General features: G+C 45.3%; 1 protein-coding gene across 4 annotated transcripts; it reads left to right on the forward strand.

The window, feature by feature from the left end:
* The first annotated feature begins 356 nt into the window (after nucleotides 1-356).
* LOC146357817 (cytosolic 5'-nucleotidase 1A-like) lies at nucleotides 357-17,996 on the forward strand. 4 transcript variants are annotated; one of them, XM_084856118.1, is made up of 7 exons: nucleotides 357-441; nucleotides 2,587-2,645; nucleotides 4,861-5,028; nucleotides 6,533-6,662; nucleotides 12,021-12,143; nucleotides 13,592-13,770; nucleotides 15,751-17,986. In XM_084856118.1, the coding sequence occupies exons 2-7, from the start codon at nucleotides 2,601-2,603 to the stop codon at nucleotides 16,084-16,086; spliced, it is 981 nt and encodes a 326-aa protein (XP_084712244.1). In that variant the 5' UTR covers nucleotides 357-441; nucleotides 2,587-2,600; the 3' UTR covers nucleotides 16,087-17,986. The 4 variants fall into 4 exon arrangements, with proteins under 4 accessions (XP_084712244.1, XP_084712222.1, XP_084712250.1 ...); XM_084856124.1 differs by lacking the exon at nucleotides 357-441 and adding an exon at nucleotides 1,082-1,197 and having other exon boundaries at nucleotides 15,751-17,996; XM_084856096.1 differs by lacking the exon at nucleotides 15,751-17,986 and having other exon boundaries at nucleotides 13,592-14,329.
* Nucleotides 17,997-18,581: the final 585 nt, after the last annotated feature.

Raw genomic sequence — 18,581 nt, forward strand, 5'->3', positions numbered from 1 at the left:
AGGGTGCCTTTGGTAGGCTTATAACAGATGAATACATAACCTATGCAAAAATGAAAGGGTAGCCTACGGTAACCCTGAAATTTAATTCTGCGGTTATTGCTATTTGCACTTTAGCCGCGTTGACTTGCAGAGATATTCCAGACCTGTCATTACTGAGATAGTTCCACCCATCTCCAAGAAAAAACCTCGCCCCGCACACCCTGGAGTTCTGACAGTTTGTCAGTGCAAGGCAGGCTGGGAAAGAGAGTCCAGACTTGCCTTTTTCTTCGCAAGCAGAGAGGCGCTATTCCAGAAGTATTGCCTACAAAGCCCAGAAGGCTAAGCGACTCCTCTAGCACTGCCAGAAAAAAAAAGAAGCAAGAGGCAGCATCGTTTTTTTAAAAACCGGGTCTTTTGGATGCTGCTGCTGTTGGGACAAGTTGCACATAGAAGTAAAAGGCGGTGAGTTTGGGGCTTTGGCGTTTACTGGTTTTCCACGCGTGTTTGGTAGCTCGTCAAAACGAGCCCACCGCTTTCCCCGCTGATTGCGCCATTCACTTTCGAAATAACACGGGAACTGTCAAAGTTGGTATTACCAACGACGATCCTTCCCGTCCTCTTCCTCAAATGGTGCTCAGTCCTTAAAAGGAGATGGAGGAACTCTGCAGTGAACAAGATGATGCCCTGTCTACGGTGATTGTTTTTGCTTGTGTTGTGCTCCACGGCCCAAAGCCCTCTCCCCTTTGGGAAATACTCGAATGAATGAGGCTCAGTGGTCATGGGAAGTCACTGAAATTAGTGATCTCAGCTCCACTCCACGTTTGTGTGATCGTAGCAGAAGACTAGGAAGCAACACAGGCCAACATTTGCGTCTGCCCAGTTCATGCTTTTGGCTTACCACTGAGCTACATGGGCTCTGCTATGCAGAGAGCATTTAGGACCAGTTGGCAACCTTGGTGCTCCTTTTTTGAGCCATCTTTGAGTTATTCCCTAAAATGTGCCACCTTCTCCATCCTTATTTTATAAACTGTATTTGGCCAGAGGAACTGTAAAGGAATTTGCAGAAGTTCAGAGGAGGGTGTTTTTTTTTTAATATAAACAGGAAGCATGGCTCCTTTGTTACCACACAGGCATTTAGCAACAGCAGCAACAAAGGATCCCCACAGTGCAATCGGCTCAGAAGTAAGTCCCACTGAGTTCAACGTGTTTGACTCCCAGGTAAGTGAGTATGGGATCGTAGCCCTAATCAGTTGGAATTTTATTCCACTGGCAGCCTGACCCTAGATTTTTTTACTTAGACGTTCGCCTCACTAATTTCAGTGGTTCTTCCTTTCAAGTAAATGGTTTTTTGAAGGTCGAGCTCTAATGTCAATGACAGCCTCTAAGACTGCAATGCTAAGCTTATTTACTAGAGAGTAAAATGCAAAAGTCTCAGTGGAACTCGCTTCTGAATAAACATTGTGCAGACTGGGCCAGTCAGTAGCCTAATGGCTGTTGTGAATTAAGGGCAGCTTCAAGGAACTCATCAAAGGCACGCCCATTTATAAGGCATTGCAGTAGTCTAACTTGGAGGATGCCAGAGGCTGGCTCTGTCTCTAGTGGAGGCGATGGGGTGGGGTGTAGCTGCTCTTTTAAGATTCCCTGTATGTAATGCTCATAAATAATAAGCATCTAGTATTGACCAGACTGATTACCACTGAAAGGATTTATGTGTAGATCGATTAGCCTAAATCAGTCTGCTCTCCAGATGTTGGACTACAATTCCTATCACCCCCCACCAGCATGTACACACTCGCAGAGGTCCAGTTTAAATGATAAACGCATCCTTTTTTTAAAAAGCTCATAATTACACAAAGGTATTTGTGTTACTCTTTATTTTAAAATTGTGAAGAAGTTGTAGCTTTTAAAACTAACTGAATTTATTTTATTGAAAGAATGTGTATTTTCATGGGCAATGGCACGCAAAATCAGACGTTCTGTTCTACCAGTGTGCTGCACAGGAAAGGATTAGTTACTTGAGTACGTTTTACTTTTAAAAAACATACGATGCAGTTTTTAGACCAAAAATGTTATAAGGGTTTCCTGTCCAGGTTCAGTCAGTGAAGGAATGTAGCAATTTTGAGCTAAAGAGATGTAGCTCTTCAGAACAGCAGGAATACCAGCAAATAATGCAAAGGCTGTAATCTTCTAACTCTACATTCAGCTTGAGGATCATAGGTAGAATGCTAGCCAGAAATTCATTTATTTCTATCTTGCTCTGAGTCTGTTTGTTCGTTGGTAAATCGTGTGACAAATCTGTTGCTATTTCTCTACTTGACCAGATTTGTATTTTATCACGTTCAAATTATTTATTTGTATTTTATCATTCTCCATAGAACCATGTTTTCAAAAATCTATGAAAAATTATGTTCATGTCTCAGATTAGAATCTAATCCTTAGACAGTTGCAGGTCCGCTTTTTCTCCCACTATTTTGGAAAGAGATTATTTGCAAAGCAAGTCGTACTTGCCATACAGTTTTTCTTATTGCTGATAAATGTGACCTTTCCTGCCAGTAAATAGGATGTAATGTTATATTTGGTGTATCAGCTATTTCTTTTCTCTTCAAGGTCAGAAATAGAAGATGGCAGACCCTGAAAGCACAGTCATAAACACCAGTGTAAACCAGGTAAGGCATTAATAGCAAAAGCCCTTTACATATTATTTTTAAAGGCCTTTGCCATTGTCTAATTATAGTATGCGTTTAAGCTTTCTTCAGGTGCAATCCTATGCAGGTTTAGACACAAAAAGGCTGAAAACTCCAAGCATTCCCAGCTGGAGAATACTGGGAATTGTAGGACCTTTTTCAGTCTAAACATACATAGGCTTGCTCCCTTAAATATTTTTTTTCCCCAACAACAATATTTTAATTAGTTTTTATCTCTGTTTAAAAAAAGGTTAATGCACTTCACCTAATATTGGCCCTGGGATCATGGCAAGTTTAATGCACGTTACATTAACTGTGTAGCAGTCTTCTGGTTGCTCTCTTACATAGACAGATTGATTTTCAGCCTGTGTGTGTGTGCCTGTATGTGTTCAAAAAGCGATTCTATCCATCATGGGCTGAAAAATCAATCTGGCCATCTGATGGACTAATTGGACAAGCACTTTGTTGCATGGCCGTAGTTCAGTGGCACAGTACATGCTTTACGTGCAGAAAGTCCCAGGCTCATTTCCAGTTCAAAAGATCTACGGCAGCAAGTCTGCCTTGCCTGAGACTCTGGAGAGCTAGATAAGCTAGACCAATGGTCTGATAAGGCAGCTTCCCTGAGTTTTCACTTATTTAAATGATGGCAATTCAAGGGTGCAGTCCCATTGGATCCACCCTTAATACTCGTAAGCCTCTGAACTTCGAGGCTTATGAATATCCAAAGCACAACCGAGGTGCCGGAGAGGGGGAGAGAAGGAGGCTGCGGAGGCCAGCCTCCCCAGTCCTCTCCCCACCCACTGGCATGCCTCCTTTCCCTCCTCTCTGAGCTCGCATTTGCCATGGTTTTCAGTGACAGCCGCAGGGGGATGGGGGACGGGGAGCTCGGACTTCTAGATCCGAGGTCAGAGCGCTGTCTTTGGCCTCGGATCCAGAAATCCAAAAAATCCTATGGCCCCCCAGATACTCTCTAGGAGCCATACGATTGCTCTCCCCGACAGCTAAGGATAAATGGGTATTAAATATCATGAAGTTAGATCTGGCTTTAATGTGCCATATGATACTGAGGCACCCTTTTATCCAGATGAATACAGTCTGTAGATGTATGAACAATACAGTGCCACTGCTGTAGGCCAATGAAGGTCAGCTTGTTCAGAACTCAGTCTGAAACCTGGTCCACCAAGTTGGTTGGCTGGGCAGCAGCCAAGAGAGAATTGCGACTGAATTCCAAAAGTTATCTAAGAGATGAGAGCCAAGTCACGTTCCCTGTTTAAGGCGGTCTAATCAGGAGGCTGCTCTGAAACAATTCTTTCTTGTCAGTCTCACCCAGTGATAGGCAACTTGGTGGCCGCTGAACATTGTGGATTACAAGTTCCAGCCAACATGAATGGTCAGGGATTCTGAGACTTGTCATCAAAAACATCTGATGGGCACTAGGTTGCCTACTGCTGGTCTAACCCATACTGCCTCACATTAGGCACTCACTCAAGGGACTATTATTTCCTGGAAGTCCAAAAGCCCTCTTCTCTCTTGCAAAGTGAGGGCTGCGGTGTGGTCAGTGGATAGTAATGGAGAGAAATACTTCCCCTTTCCAGTCACTTTGCCCCTGGAACTGCCTACAGCTGCTTTTACTGCCACAGCAGGGTTGTTGATTTGTGCTTACATCACAGGACAGAGGGCCATCTCACAGGAACTAGCTAAGACTGAGTTCTCTTTTTACTGAAACCAGTGAGCAAGCCTGACCTTTTATGAGGGTACTGTACCACATGATGTGTTCTCTGGCCTATTGCAGTTAAGATACTTCCTCGCTGGTCTGTCTGATTTCCACGTAGTTCCTTCCTTTGGCAGCATACAAGGTGAAGCCGTCACTTAGGTCTGAGCCCTGCTCCATCGCATCTGTTCTCTCCACAGGAGATATAACGATAGGGATCGCCTGCCTTAAGTTCAGGATTGCAACTCTTTCTGGAAATTAGGTTTCCAAGAAGTTAGAGGTAGGGGATGATATGAACATACTAGCACTGAACAACCTTAAGTGCAAGTGGCATGGATTTGATGGTGGGGGAAAGGCAGGGACAGGACCACAGAGGAGATATGCAAGCGTTGATTCCCATTCCTTTCATCACCGTTTCTCTTATTTGATCAATGCTAGTTGGGTCAGTTAAATCTGCACCTTTGTTCTCGGTCTTCTCTACTTCAGAAAGATCCAAAGGAAGCTCTAGTTATTGCTGTGACGACAAGGGCCATTTTCAACCTGGAAAAGGAGCATGAGATCTTCTTGACAAAGGGCAAGGAGGAGTATGTGAAGCATCAGCAAGCTAATGAGAATAGCCCCTTGGAGCAAGGGACGGCCTTCGCTTTTATTCAGGTAAAAGTGCCCTGAGCTTGCTCTTGTCAAAGCACGTGTGTGAATTACAGACCTTGCATCTTCTAGATCCTTAAAGTCGGCGAATGCTCTGGTGCTGAAATAAAATAAAGGGTGGACGCAGGTGTAACATCTGCAACAGTGGCTACACTTGGTTTTTCACTTGCAGTGTGGATTTGGTTTTGCAGTGCGCTTTGCGCCCGTATGTATGCAGATTGGCAGATACTGGATCCGTGGTCAGTCTTGCCTCTCTCCTCAGGTTTCTGGCAGATTGTCTGCCCAATTCTCAAGCAGGGAGAACTCCAGGGGTGCAGTGCTGCACAGATTTTCCTTTAGAATGAAGTCACTGGAGGCTTACTGTCATTATTGGCATTTCTTGTAGTACGTGTGCCTTATTTACAAATATACAGGCTGCGCATCGGTGGAGGCTCACAAACACTCCAATAGAACCCCCCCCCCCGCCATCTTCTAGAGCTCCAACTTTGCTCTCTGACCCTGTTCCCTCTTTGTGTTGCAGCTTCAGAAAACTACAACCTGCTTGCATTTACACAGGCATAGCTGGATGACATCATTCCCAGAGAAGGTGGAGGCAAAAAAGACATGCATCGTTCTAGGAAGCCTCTGCCTGTTTATGTTTACATAGCCTTTAATCTCCTTAACAAAGGGAAAGCACTTGAATACTCTGCCTTGGCCATTAAGAGTCCTACTGGTCTGACTAGCTTGGCAGGCCCCACTCTTAGGACCCAGAGCCTTTCTACACAGGGCTGTATCTACTTTCGGTTTCGTTGCAGAATTGAGATCTGAGCACTACATGAAGACCGATCCTTTTCTGCTTTTCCACTATATAACCTCTATGTGGCACTGTGGTAAGCAGAACAGTGCAAATACACAAGCACAAATTGTATTTTCTTTTGCGTTCTTAAAATAATACCACATTTTCCCTGCTCTAAAAAAACTCGCCAAAAGTGCTGTTTAAAAACAGAAGCGAAACTGGAAGGTCACAATGTCATCTAAAGACCCCTGTAAGCAACCATGAATTGAGAATGACAAGTGCACAATAAATGCTTTGTGTAGAAAAGCTCCCACAATCACAGAGCTGGAAGGGACTCAAAGAGGACATCTGGCCCAATCCCATAAGAATATTTTAAAGAAGTCTATATGTGTTCCTGTGCTTATATGCTCATACATACACTTTTGAAACAGTTACAAAACTGCTCACAGGGTTTGGGAGGAGGTATGCAGTGATGCCATGAGTGCTGCGGATCTCTGTTACAAAAAGCATTTCCCTGAAATGCTGGAAACTTGCAGATCTGTGTTTTTGTTTTGTTTCATTCTTCAGAGCTCACTCCAGGACATTAAGACATCTGCGTTTTCAGGGTAGGGAAGGCACTATCAAACCACCCCCAATGCACTTAAAATATTACATCTGCCTTCATCCAAAGTGTACCCACTCCTGGCCTGTATTCTGAGAAATCGATAGTAATGCATCTCTAACTGCTTCTTTTAGGCCGTGCAGTCTGTGAATAAGAAGCTTCTTGAAAGATACCCAGAGGAGAAGGGACTTTTCGACGTCATTGTTCTCTCCAATAACAGTCCAGAGAGTGGTGTGCGCATCATCAACAGTGCTAAAAAATATGGTAGGTTGCCTGTTCGCAAGATTGTTGGAGATTTCTTTAAGCATTTGCACACAAATGCTTGCACGCACGCACACGCGTACACACGCGTACACACACGCATACACACACACACACACGGTAAAGGATTTTTTGTTTTCTTTTCCCATTGAGCTTGTTTGAATTTCTGCACATTGCCATGGTAAGTCATATGTATTAGAGAAATTAGTATGGACTGAATGGGTTACAGAGGCATCCAATCCTATGCCAGTCTAGAAAGATAGCAGTTAGTATGGAACAGAGGGGCAGTTCACACTTAACAGAGGACCCCATGCGCTGGCCTTGGGAGCACTGCTGTTTGCGTGATTTCAGTGGCCTGAAAAAAGGCTCTTGCAGTTTCACCATATCATGGCAGCCATGTGCAAAGCAACTGCATGGAGGCACAGTTTTCACAAACAACCCCTGTGTATTCCCAAGATACCTGCATGGAGGCCACTTTAAATGGGAATGGGCCCACAGCAAGGTGCATGGCAGGGCGTAGTGGGAAGCAAACAGCACCAATAATTTGGACACCATCTGTGATTTCTGATCATCTATTCACTTTAAGAATATTATATTCTTAACATAACTATGATTAGGACAGTATCAGTTGTGGACTGAACAAGCGCTGATGTGGAGGGGTACTGTCTTTCTAGAAGTAGGAAAGATAGGAAAGTCCAGTCTGTGCTCAGAAATGCCATGTCCACATGCTCCAGTGAAAGCTAATACCTGCATGTCCTCCTCTATTGTGGGAGTGAGATAGTCTTCATGATGCCCAACGTGCCTGTGACCAGGCAACCACGTTCTGAAAATGCATCGTTATGGACATGCTCCAAGTAGAAGAGGCAAGACTGATGGTTTTCACTGTAGTTATTGCTGTGTATCTGAGCTCTGAGACTGTTGCAGCCTCCCCAAAGCTATTGGGGAAGGTGCCCAGACTACAGGAAACTTAGCATGGAGGGGAATTTTTGTGAAGTACATGACTTGGGTGGCCATGTGTCCTACTTTTCAGAGGGCAGTCCTCTATTTGTTGTCAGAGGACAATCCCCTATTTGAAGGCATCCCCTGTTTAAAGGGCTGTCCATTATAAGTCCAGTTTAAAGAGAAAGAACCATCAGAAGGGAGAGCAAAGTAGGGCCCTTGAAGTTGCCCACCAGCAGTTAGTACCTGGACAGCAGACTGAACAGGCAGGTAACAGAAGTCATCTGGTCACAGTGTTCCCCACTAAAGTGGGATGTATTGTATTTCCATTTAAATTATAGTAATTAGTTCTATACTTGCATCTATAGATATAAAGTAGCATATACACAAATCTGTTTCCTCTTTTGTCCTCTCCTGTCCTTTGGTGATGCATAAGTGGCTATCTTAGACGGAGCAAGAAAAAGCAGTAAGCAAGTGCTGCATTTGGACATTGGCCAGGTCATTATTTCTTCTGTGGTAGTGTTTTCCACTATAGGAGGATGGGGAGGCTATGGAGTTATGTGAGTAGAAACATGAGACTCTTTGGAAATGGCAAAGGTGTGGTCTCTCGTTCTGAGTCATAAGGAGTCATCTAGGTAAAGTTTAACTAGCTATATTTATTTTATAGACTTGTGTGGTTGTAACAAGTACTCTTGAGGCCATACCACAATGTTCATACAAATGGGGGAGGTGGACACCTGGAACCGAAACAAGGATTACAGCTAGTATAAACTGCCTGTTACACTTAGGACTGCTCCAAACAATAGAATTCCAACAGCACAGGCATGCATTCATTTCAACGTAGTGTCTTCTTCTTCTTCTTCTTCTTCTTCTTCTTCTTCTTCTTCTTCTTCTTCTTCTTCCAATACTGCCCCATACCAAAGCTCTCTGAGCAGTTTACAGAAGTTAAAACATTAAAATACAATATATGAAGTTTAAAAGCTATTTACATAAAAGCACACAGACAATATACTCAAACAACATATAACTAAAAACAACTTTGAACAGTCAGTCATAACTAAAGACACATCCAGGGCTGATTAAAACTCATCATGTGCTGCCAAATGCCTGGGAAAAGAGATTGGTCTTACCCTGGTGCCAAAAAGATAACAATGTTGGCACCAGGCGGACCTCATCAGGGAGCTTATTCTACAGATGGGGTGGCCACCACTGAGAAGGCCCTCTCTCTCTCATTGCTTCTGAGCTTCACTCAGAGGAGGCACTCGGAGAAGGACCTTAGATGCCAAGCGTAGAGTACGGGTAGGTTCATGTTGGGAGAGGCGTGCCATCAGGCATTCTGGTCCCAACTTGTGTAAGGCTTTCCTAGGAGGAATTCGTGAGGGAGAAAATTTGTTTGGTTTGCCTTCTAATGTGGACACACCTGTTTTTGTGCTTTTGAATCATTGCACTCTCAAATTCATATGCAAGCTGAAATGCAGTTATCCTTTGAAATTCACTGTTTTCCGAAGTTTGCATTGGAGTTCTCCTGTCAAAAAATGTGTACACAAATGTGTCTATTAGGGAAAACAGAACATAAAATTGTGCATATTCGTGGCATTATATCAGGCAAATTGCTTGCAAAAATTTGTATAGCAGGCCAAACTGCATACAAAAATGCACATATTCAGGAAAATGCACACATAAATGTGCATGACTTTCCATGCAAACTTTAAAAAAATCTCAAAATTCAGAATGAACTGCATTTCAGTTTGGAAAAATTAGAGACTGAGAGAAACTGAAACTGATGGATTCATGCATCCCTACTGATACCACTGCAGTGTTTAATAACATAAAAATATCCCCCAAGCTCTTTCCATGTCTTGGATATGCTAGATATATGAACTAGGGACAACCCTAGTTGAAGGGACAGACAAGGCTGAGGAAGAAGTTAGATAGGAGATTACAAGCATTGAGTTCCACCAGGGCCCAGATTCTTAGGAACTGTGTATGTCAGGGGTGGGGAACCTGTGGCCCTCCAGATGTCATTGGATGACCGTTCCCATCATCCTTGACTGTTGACCATGCTGACTGGGACTCCAATACCATGCACAGATTAAACATTTTAAATAGCTGCTGTGGAATGGCCTGAGCATGATAGGTAGTGTGGCACACAGAAAGGAGGACTTAACCCTTCACCCTCATTGAGGTCCTGATGAAAATGGCCTCCCCAAAGCTGGTATTCGGTCCAAGAGGGAGGTTCCCATTGGCACCAATAGGAGTCCCCCACTACCACCACCCCTCTGCCCTAATAGCAGCTTTGGGAGTGAATTTTGTCAGGACTGAAGCAAGGGAGAAGGATTTAATGCTATAATGACATCTAGCACTGTAGTGACATCTATTGACAATTTCCAAGCATTACAAATGCAAGATTTTTTTAAAAAGCAAAAAGACACACACTTCAGTTTCATTTCAGTGAGGATGCCCTTTTGAAAAGACATCTACACCCCAGCCAGATAACCAGCCAGAGAAAAATTGCTACATAGAATGTTTGTGTAAATTCAGCCTAAAGTTAACCATTAGGAAACAAAAAAGGTGTAACATAATATTTTAGTTTGAGGCTGATGACGTGTAGAAAGTGAAAAATGTCCAATATTGTGCAGCTTAATACATCTGATATTGCCCTTTAATGGCCTTAATGATCTGGTACTTGGTTACCTTAGGACTGCCTTCAGCCATATGAACCTACCCAAGTTTGAAGATCTTCACCTCAGGCTCTGCTTTTTGGTCTCCCATTAAATCAGATGCATTCCATGAGTGCAAGAGACAGAACTTTCTTTGCAGTGGCACCTAGCTTTACAACTTCCTCTCTGAGGACCCATCAAGTTTCTTCTCTTTGTGCTTTTAAGTATGCTCTGAATACATTTTTATTTTGGAAGGCTTTTTATTATAGGATCTATATATTTGTTCTAAGCTGTACTACTTATGTGAGTTTTTCATTGTGGATTATAAAAATGTTGTCATTGCTGCATTTGTATGCCAACTTCTGAAAATATTTTATATTTAAAAGATGGGAGTATAACTGTGTAAAATAAATTAAAAATAAAATCATACTTTCACATTAGAAAGATATTTAGGATTGGGGATGCTTTACCTTTTCACCACCTGTATTCTCCCATGTCACACATCATGGAATGGTAGGGTTGGAAGGGGCCTATAAGACCATCGAGTCCAACCCCCTGCTCGGTGCAGGACTCCAAGTCAGAGCATCCCTTACAGATGGCTGTCTAGTCTCCTCTTGAATGCCTCCAGAGTGGGAGAGCCCACTACCTCCCTAGGTAATTGGTTCCATTGTCGTATTGCTCTAACAGTCAGGAATTTTTTCCTGATGTTCAGCCGGAATCTGGTTTCCTGTAACTTGAGCCCATTATTCCATGTCCTGCATTCTGAGATGATCGAGAAGAGATCCTGGCCTTCCTCTCTGTGACAACCTTTCAAGTACTTGAAGAGTGCTATCCTATCTCCCCTCTCAGTCTTCTCTTCTCAAGGCTAAACATGCCCACTTCTTTCAGTTGCTCCTCATAGGGCTTTGTTTCCAGTCCCCTGATCATCTTTGTTGCCCTCCTCTGAACCCTCTCCAGTTTGTCTGCACCCTTCTTAAAGTGTGGTGCCCAGAACTGGACACAGTACTCCAGATGAGGCCTAACCAGTGCTGAGTAGAGGGGAACCAGTACTTCCCAGGATTTGGAAGCTATGCTTCCATTAATACAGCCCAGAATAGCATTTGCCTTTTTTGCAGCCACATCACATTGTTGGCTCATATTCAGCTTGTGATCTACAACAATTCCAAGATCCTTCTCGCTTGTAGTGTTGTTGAACCAAGTCTCCCGCACCTTGTAACTGTGCCTTTGGTTTCTTTTTCCTAGGTGCAGAACTTGGCACTGATCCCTGTTAAATGTCATTCTGTTGTTTTCTGACATCCAAGGCATCCAGACAGTCTTCCTCTTCTTTCCCTGTGTGGGGGCAGGGAGAAAGCCACTTGGGGAATGTGGAGCAATCTGGAGTGGGGAAAAGTCAAGGGTTTACTAATTTGCCCCTGAGAATGAGATATCGTGGTGTAGTGGCGAGAGTGCTGGACTGGGAGTCGGGAGATCCGGGTTCTAGGCCCCACTCAGCCATGGAAGCTCACTGGGTGACTTTGGGCCAGTCACAGACTCTCAGCCCAGCCCACCTCACAGGGTGGTTGTTGTGAGGATAAAATGGAGAGGAGGAGGATAATGTAAGCCGCCTTGGGTTCCTTGCAAGAGGAAAAAAGGCGGGGTATAAATGCAATAAATAAATAAATAATGATACTGTGTATATTCTTCTTGCATGCTTCAAAAAAACCCTTGTATTTCCCCATTTACAATTCTCATTAGAATAAGTTGTTTATTTCTGGATTTTAAGGTCTGGAGATCTCCAAGTTTTGCTTTGTCAGTGATGAAGATTCTACTCAATACTTGAAGACCCATAATGTGAAGCTTTTTCTCTCAGCTGACAGAACAGATGTGTGCAATGCACTTCGGAGAGGTTTGTTTCTTCTTCTACTCCTTCATTATTATTTTTTAGCTGGAATACTCGGACTTACATTATGTTGCCATCTCTCTGGCTTATACCCTGGGCCCGACGTGCCTCCTTGCTTATTTCCTGTCCCAAATTCCATCAGCACCCTCTTGACAAAACTATGTGTGTACTACCAAGTTCGAAATAACAAGGATACACAAAGGAAAAACTGCATCCTCAGTGTTTGCTCTCCAGCTCTGAAATTCTCTCAGTGGGTTTGTATTCTATCAGATTGTTTCCCCAAGATAAATCCCAAGGACAGTTGGTGGTGCTGATATGCCAAATCCCAATTGGAGTCGCTGTTTAGCAGGATGGGTTGTTGCAAGGTTAGTCATGAGGAAACTGAGTGTGTCTCTTTTAAAAGAGGAATAGAAATTCCATGCAAAGTTCCTCACACATTTCAACTGACTCACTACAGACCTCTTGAGGGACACTGTCCTGCCCCTATTCAGCTAGTGTGGTATGGAGGGGGAGGACATGGGGTGTGTGGAGGAGGGGGAGACAGGCTTCAGCCCTAAGATAGACTGTTCTGTTTCTCTTCCCCTGTTGATGTCAGGATTGATTCTGAGTGTATGGAGATAGTTAGGAGTTCAGATTCAGAAGGGGAACAGCCAGAACCAGGGGGCATCTTCCTGAGCAAGTTCAGATATGGATAGGCATGCTTCTCAGGATGCTAACACCCAGATGGCTGGGCCTGAAGCCCCCCCCCCCCCGGTGAGAATCCAGGAGGAAGAGAGCGCGGGGTGTGACCTGAAGGATGCTAGACTGCGGTGCAGAGCAAAGCGGGAAAAGGTAGAGACGGAGCTCAGACAGTCGACCCGGTTGGCGATGCGCGAGGGTCGACGTAGGGGAGCATCACTGGAAGGGAGGGGTTTCCCTCCCTAAGTTATTCTAGCCAGCAAGTCCCTGTTCAAACTGCTGGCAACATCGTAGCTCCCATTTGGATCCCCTGCTGTTATTCCGTCTTAGCCTGAGAGTCTTCGAGGATATTCACATCTGTAATGAACCTGTTGACAGTGAATTAAAGGCGTGAGACTGAAGCCTTTCTTCTTGTGTGTGCGCATGAGCAAGGTGGGGGCCAAGGGAACGTGACAGTTGCCTCTTACGACAAGGAAGCTGACTGCATCAAAGACAACCAACCTGTCCCCTTTTTCTGAACGCTGATGGCAAAACAAAAGCCCTCGTCAATTGTGACATCTAAAAGCTTTAATGGTTTGCCATGAGGAGGCTGTGCAGCCCGAGAGCGTTCCACTAACCCTTTCTATCTTGTGCAGACAAACAAACAAACATCACATCTGCCTCTCCCTGAGCTCGGGAGATCACCTAAGGTCAGGGAAGGGGAATATTTAAAGTGGGGCCTACGCCAAGCTGCATCTCTGCTGAAGAGACAATAGAACAGTCTGTCTGTTGCGCAGGCGTTTCGGCAGCACTCATCTTCCAGCAAGAGATCCAGGCTCCCAGCACCCAGCTGCGTGTCGTTTTCGATGGTGACGCTGTCCTTTTTTCTGATGAGACCGACCGCATCTTTCGTGAGGAAGGGTTGGAGGAGGCTGTAAAGTATGAGAAGAGTATGGAAGCTGTGCCCATGGGGGAGGTACGGTTCCTGACTAGGGATGTACGAAACTCTTACCGGGCTCCACGCCAGGCAATCTGCGGTGGGGGGAAGGCGCTCTGTCCCACCCCCTGGAATCCTCCCTGGCCAGCTCCACTGCGCGGCAACTCCGCGGAGCCGCCAGCCGGGGCCGCCCACAGCCGGACATCCGGCTGCTGGGCTGCACAGGAACACAAATGGCGGCCGCTGAAACTTTGCTGGGCTGCACAGGAACGCGTAGCCTACCACAGCCTTTCGAAAGAGGCGAATGGCGGCTGCAGATGCGGCCGCCCTTTGAGGAACATCGGAACGGCCAATTCCAGGCCCATTTCACGGGGTGGTGGGGTGGGTGGCTTCGTTCCGCCATGGATTCTTTGGCCAGTGCATTTGGCCTCCCTGGAATCCGTGGCAGAATTCTCCAACATCCCTATTCCTGACATGCCTTATAAAGAGGTTTCCTTTTCCTCATCCCTTAGCTGCATTTAGAGCTATTTCTCCCACAGAATATGTGAGTGAGTTCTGCTTGCAAGGCTTATTTCCAGTGGAGGCTGGTGACTCTGATGGCTGTGGGGTGGTGAGTCCAAACATATAAGGTCCAAACATATAAAACCAATTCTGGCCCGCTTGTACCGGCTGCCTATATGCTTCCAAGCCCAATTCAAAGTGCTGGTTTTGACTTATAAAGCCTTACACAATTCAGGACCACAGTACCTGAGGGAACACCTCTCCTGACATGAACCGGACCCATACACTATGCTGTGCATCTAAGGCCCTCCTCCAGGAGCCTCCTCTAAGGAAGGCTCAGAGGGTGGCAACAAGGGAGAGGGCCTTCTTGGTGGTGGCCCCCCATTTATGGAATAATCTCCCTGATAGGGCCTGCCTGGCACCAACATTGTCATCTTTTTGGCGCCAGGTTAAAACTACCCTCTTCTCTTAGGCATTTGGCAGCATATAATGAGTCTCTTTGATTGTCTCTGGCTGATTGTTTCAAATTGTTTTAGACATATGTTGTTGTTGTGTGTGCTATTTGTTCTATGTCATTACAGTAATGGTTTTATACTTTATATAATGTATTTTAATGGTTTTTTACTTTTTGTGAACCAGCCAGAGAGCTTCTGCTATAGAGCGGTATAGAAATATAATAAATGAAATGAAATTAATCCGCTCCAGGTTTCAGTCAGAACCAATCAGAACTCTAAAGACTTCGCACCTTGGATGGCTCCTTTAGAGTTCTGACTGAAACCCGGGTGGATTCACTGCCCCACTGACATAGGAGACACCAGCCTCCACTGCTTTCTCTCTAATCAAGGGGTGTTGAATCTCAGATCTGTGGGCCAAATCTAGCCTGCCAGGGGTTCCAGTCTGGCCCTCTGGGGTTCCCCAGTTTACCACACCCCCTTCCCTGTGCCCCACCCCTTTCTCCTAACCACCAATCATTTGGTGGTTTCCCAGCTTTTCTGCATCCCCCCCCCCCCCCGGCCCATTTTACAAAGTTGAAAAGCCTCTGCTAAGGCCCAGTTACTGGCAGCAAAAGCTGTAAACTAAAGTATGCTGGTACTTTTGCTTCACCTGCCCACCAGCGGGGGAGGCAAAAGTCCCAGCTTGAAATGTGTTGGGACTTTTAAAAACTCTTATTAAACTGCGTTCATTACTGCTACTTGAATGTTGTCACTTGGATAAAGTCAGATTATCCCTGTGGTTTGTTTGTGTGTGTGCTTGTGTGTAACGCAGGCACAGGCAACTTGTAGGCCAAAATATTTGGAGGGACACAACTCCCATCCTCCCTCACCATTGGCTATGCTGGCTAGGGCTGATGGGAGTTGCAGGCCAAAACATCTGGAGGGCCACAAGTTGCCCACTCCTGTCATAACAGAACCCCATTCCTTCCCTTTGGGTGGAATAACTTGGTCTCAATTTCTGTCCTCCAACTGTTCTGTGGAATAATACAATGACTCCCTCTCTCTTACCTACCATATTTTGCAGGGCCCATTGAAAGCCTTTGCTTTGCATCTTGGGGAGATGCGCAATAAGTTTGATCAAGAGAATTCCCCCATCCGCACCTACTTGGTAACTGCTCGCAGTGGCCGTGACATGGGCACCCGGGCCATCAAGACCCTCAGGGAATGGGGCCTGGCCATTGATGAAGCCTTCTTCATGGACGGAGCTCCGAAGGGCCCCATATTGTCCAAGATCCAGCCCCACATCTTCTTTGATGATGGTCTTCATAATATCCAGGGGGCCCAGGATGTTGGCATACCCTCTGCCCTGGTCCCTTGTGACTGCCAAGAGGGCCCCAAGGCGCTCAATATCGTGATGTAGTAAGAGACTGAGTGACAGCTAGGCAAGGTTCCTGGTTGAAGGGACAAGGATGAAGCTCTGAATACACCCAGACTGCATATCGGGACAAAGGGAACAAAACTTGCTGCGAGACAATATGATGTTTTATCATGATATAATTGAAATTAGTAGAAAGCTCAACATACAAAAAGAAAAGGTGCTTGAAATAGAATTAATTGATGACTTCTTTCCCTATACACTTAACACTTTATTCTCCCTTGACTGCCCTTAGAATTTTTATGTCTTAGTTCTGTAAAGGTTATTCCTTACAAAATGTACATGCACTGATACTGCAGCTCCACTGTTAAAACTGTCAGCATAAACCTTTTGCTGAGAATCTTCAGTTGCCATTAGCAAGAACGGGAGGTGGACAATGGATGCTTCCACACAAGTGACTCTCCCAGTAAGCCACTGTAAGCTACACGTGGAATTGCAATTGGCTTTGTGCACTTCAGAGAGTTTAATGTTCTGATGTGTGTGAATTTCAGTGTGTTCTCTCCACAGTTGAGGGCATGACACAGCCATGTGTGTCATGCCCTCAACGGCCTTGGTCGCCTTGGTGGATGATATGAGGAGGGCTCTGGATAGGGGTGAATGCTCCTTCCTTGTTCTCCTCAACCTCTCAGCGGCTTTTGATACCGTTGACCACGGTATCCTCCTGGACCGTCTGGAGGGGTTGGGCATTGGAAACACTGTATTGCGGTGGTTCCAGTCCTTCCTCTCTGGCAGGTACCAGAGGGTAGCACTGGGAGAGGAGGTTTCGGACCCGTGGCCACTTACTTGTGGGGTGCCACAGGGTTCCATCCTCTCCCCGATGCTATTTAACATCTATGTGAAGCCACTGGGGGCTATCATCAGGAGGTTTGGGGTGCAGTGTCATCAATATGCAGATGACACTCAGCTCTACCTCTCATTCAAATCTTCACCAAGGTTGGCCGTAGAATCCCTGTCCAAATGTCTGGAGACGGTGAGTGGCTGGATGGGGAGGAATAAGCTGAAGCTGAACCCTGACAAGACCGAGGTACTTTTGGTGGGAGACAAGAGGAGGCTGGGGGATGTTGACCTGGTGTTGAATGGGGTACAGCTACCCTTGAAAGACCAGGTCCGCAGCCTGGGGGTCATTTTGGACTCCCAGCTGTCCATGGAGGCTCAGGTGTCAGCTGTGAGCCGGACAGCGCTGTATCAACTCCATCTGATACGGCGGCTGCGCCCCTACCTTCCCGACCATCTGCTCCCATCGGTAGTACATGCCCTGGTCTCCTCTCGTTTAGACTACTGTAATGCGCTCTACGTGGGGTTACCCTTGAAGACGGTTCGGAAACTGCAGCTGGTACAGAACGCGGCGGCTCGCCTGATTAAAGGCAGCCGCCGGCGAGATCACATCACTCCAGTGCTGAAGGAGTTGCACTGGTTACCAGTTGTTTTCCGGGCCAAATTCAAGGTGTTGGTTTTGACCTTTAAAACCCTATATGGTTCCGGCCCAGCCTATCTTAAGGAGCGCCTCCAGCAACACCAGACAGGCCGCTTAACAAGATCAGCCTCGGATGGCCTTCTCTCTGTCCCATCAGCCAGGACAGCTAGACTGGTGGGGACGAGGGAGAGGGCCTTCTCTGTGGTGGCCCCCACTCTGTGGAACTCCCTCCCTAGGGAACTCCGTCATGCCCCCTCTTTAATGAGCTTCCGTCGTGCATTAAAAACGTGGTTGTTCAGGCAGGCATTTGGGGTGGGTTAGGGTATTTTTTTTAAAAAAAAATTATGGTAAAATTTTATTGTTTTAAATTGTTTATGGTGGGTTGTACATCGCCCAGAGTGGCTGGGTGACCAGTCAGATGGGCGATTAATAAATTTAATAAATAAATAAATAAATGTGGGTGAGGACTGCAGAATTCACCAGAACATGATGTGTGGGGGTTGTTGTTTTTAACAATTTTAAAAATAATTTCAGTAATTTAAAAAGAATGGTTGTAATCTGCACTACAGTGCCTATTTTATCTAGGCTGCAATCCTATGCACGTTCAGACAGAAAAAAAGTCCTGCAACTCCCAGCATTCCCCAGCCAACACTGGCTGGGGAATGCTGGGTGTTGTATGATTTTTTTTCTGTCTAAACATGCACAGGATTGTACCCTTAAGCACCACTGGGTGATTACTTCAATGATGTTAAAAGAAGAAAATTAACACCACCCACCTTGATAAAATTTCACCAACTGGAAAAGTAGCATGTTTGTTTTTGAATCATTTTTTAAAAAATTGCACTAAAATGCTTTTTTACTTCAGCCTGAATATTTTAATAATTTTTATTATTTATAGGCAAAAAAGTACACATTAAAAGATTGGTTAACAACTACAGGGCTAAAATGGTGCTGAATGGAAAGATAATAGGGAAGGTATGCCAAGATATAGATGCCGATTATCTGGCGGATATGACACCTCTTAAAAAGGATGGAAGATGGGGCTAAGGCAATCTACGACTGGGTT

The sequence above is a fragment of the Heloderma suspectum genome, chromosome 1 (assembly GCF_057233095.1).
Source record: "Heloderma suspectum isolate Gila_16-S chromosome 1, 16-S_ref, whole genome shotgun sequence".
Taxonomy (NCBI): Eukaryota; Metazoa; Chordata; class Lepidosauria; order Squamata; family Helodermatidae; genus Heloderma; species Heloderma suspectum.

Excerpts from the sequence above, each read along its gene's own strand:
- LOC146357817 (XM_084856096.1), top strand. The coding sequence starts at position 2,601 with ATGGCAGACCCTGAAAGCACAGTCATAAACACCAGTGTAAACCAG. Across the intron at positions 6,663-12,020 it reads CAACAGTGCTAAAAAATATG|GTCTGGAGATCTCCAAGTTT; the intron begins GTAGGTTGCCTG and ends CTGGATTTTAAG. Across the intron at positions 12,144-13,591 it reads GTGCAATGCACTTCGGAGAG|GCGTTTCGGCAGCACTCATC; the intron begins GTTTGTTTCTTC and ends TCTGTTGCGCAG.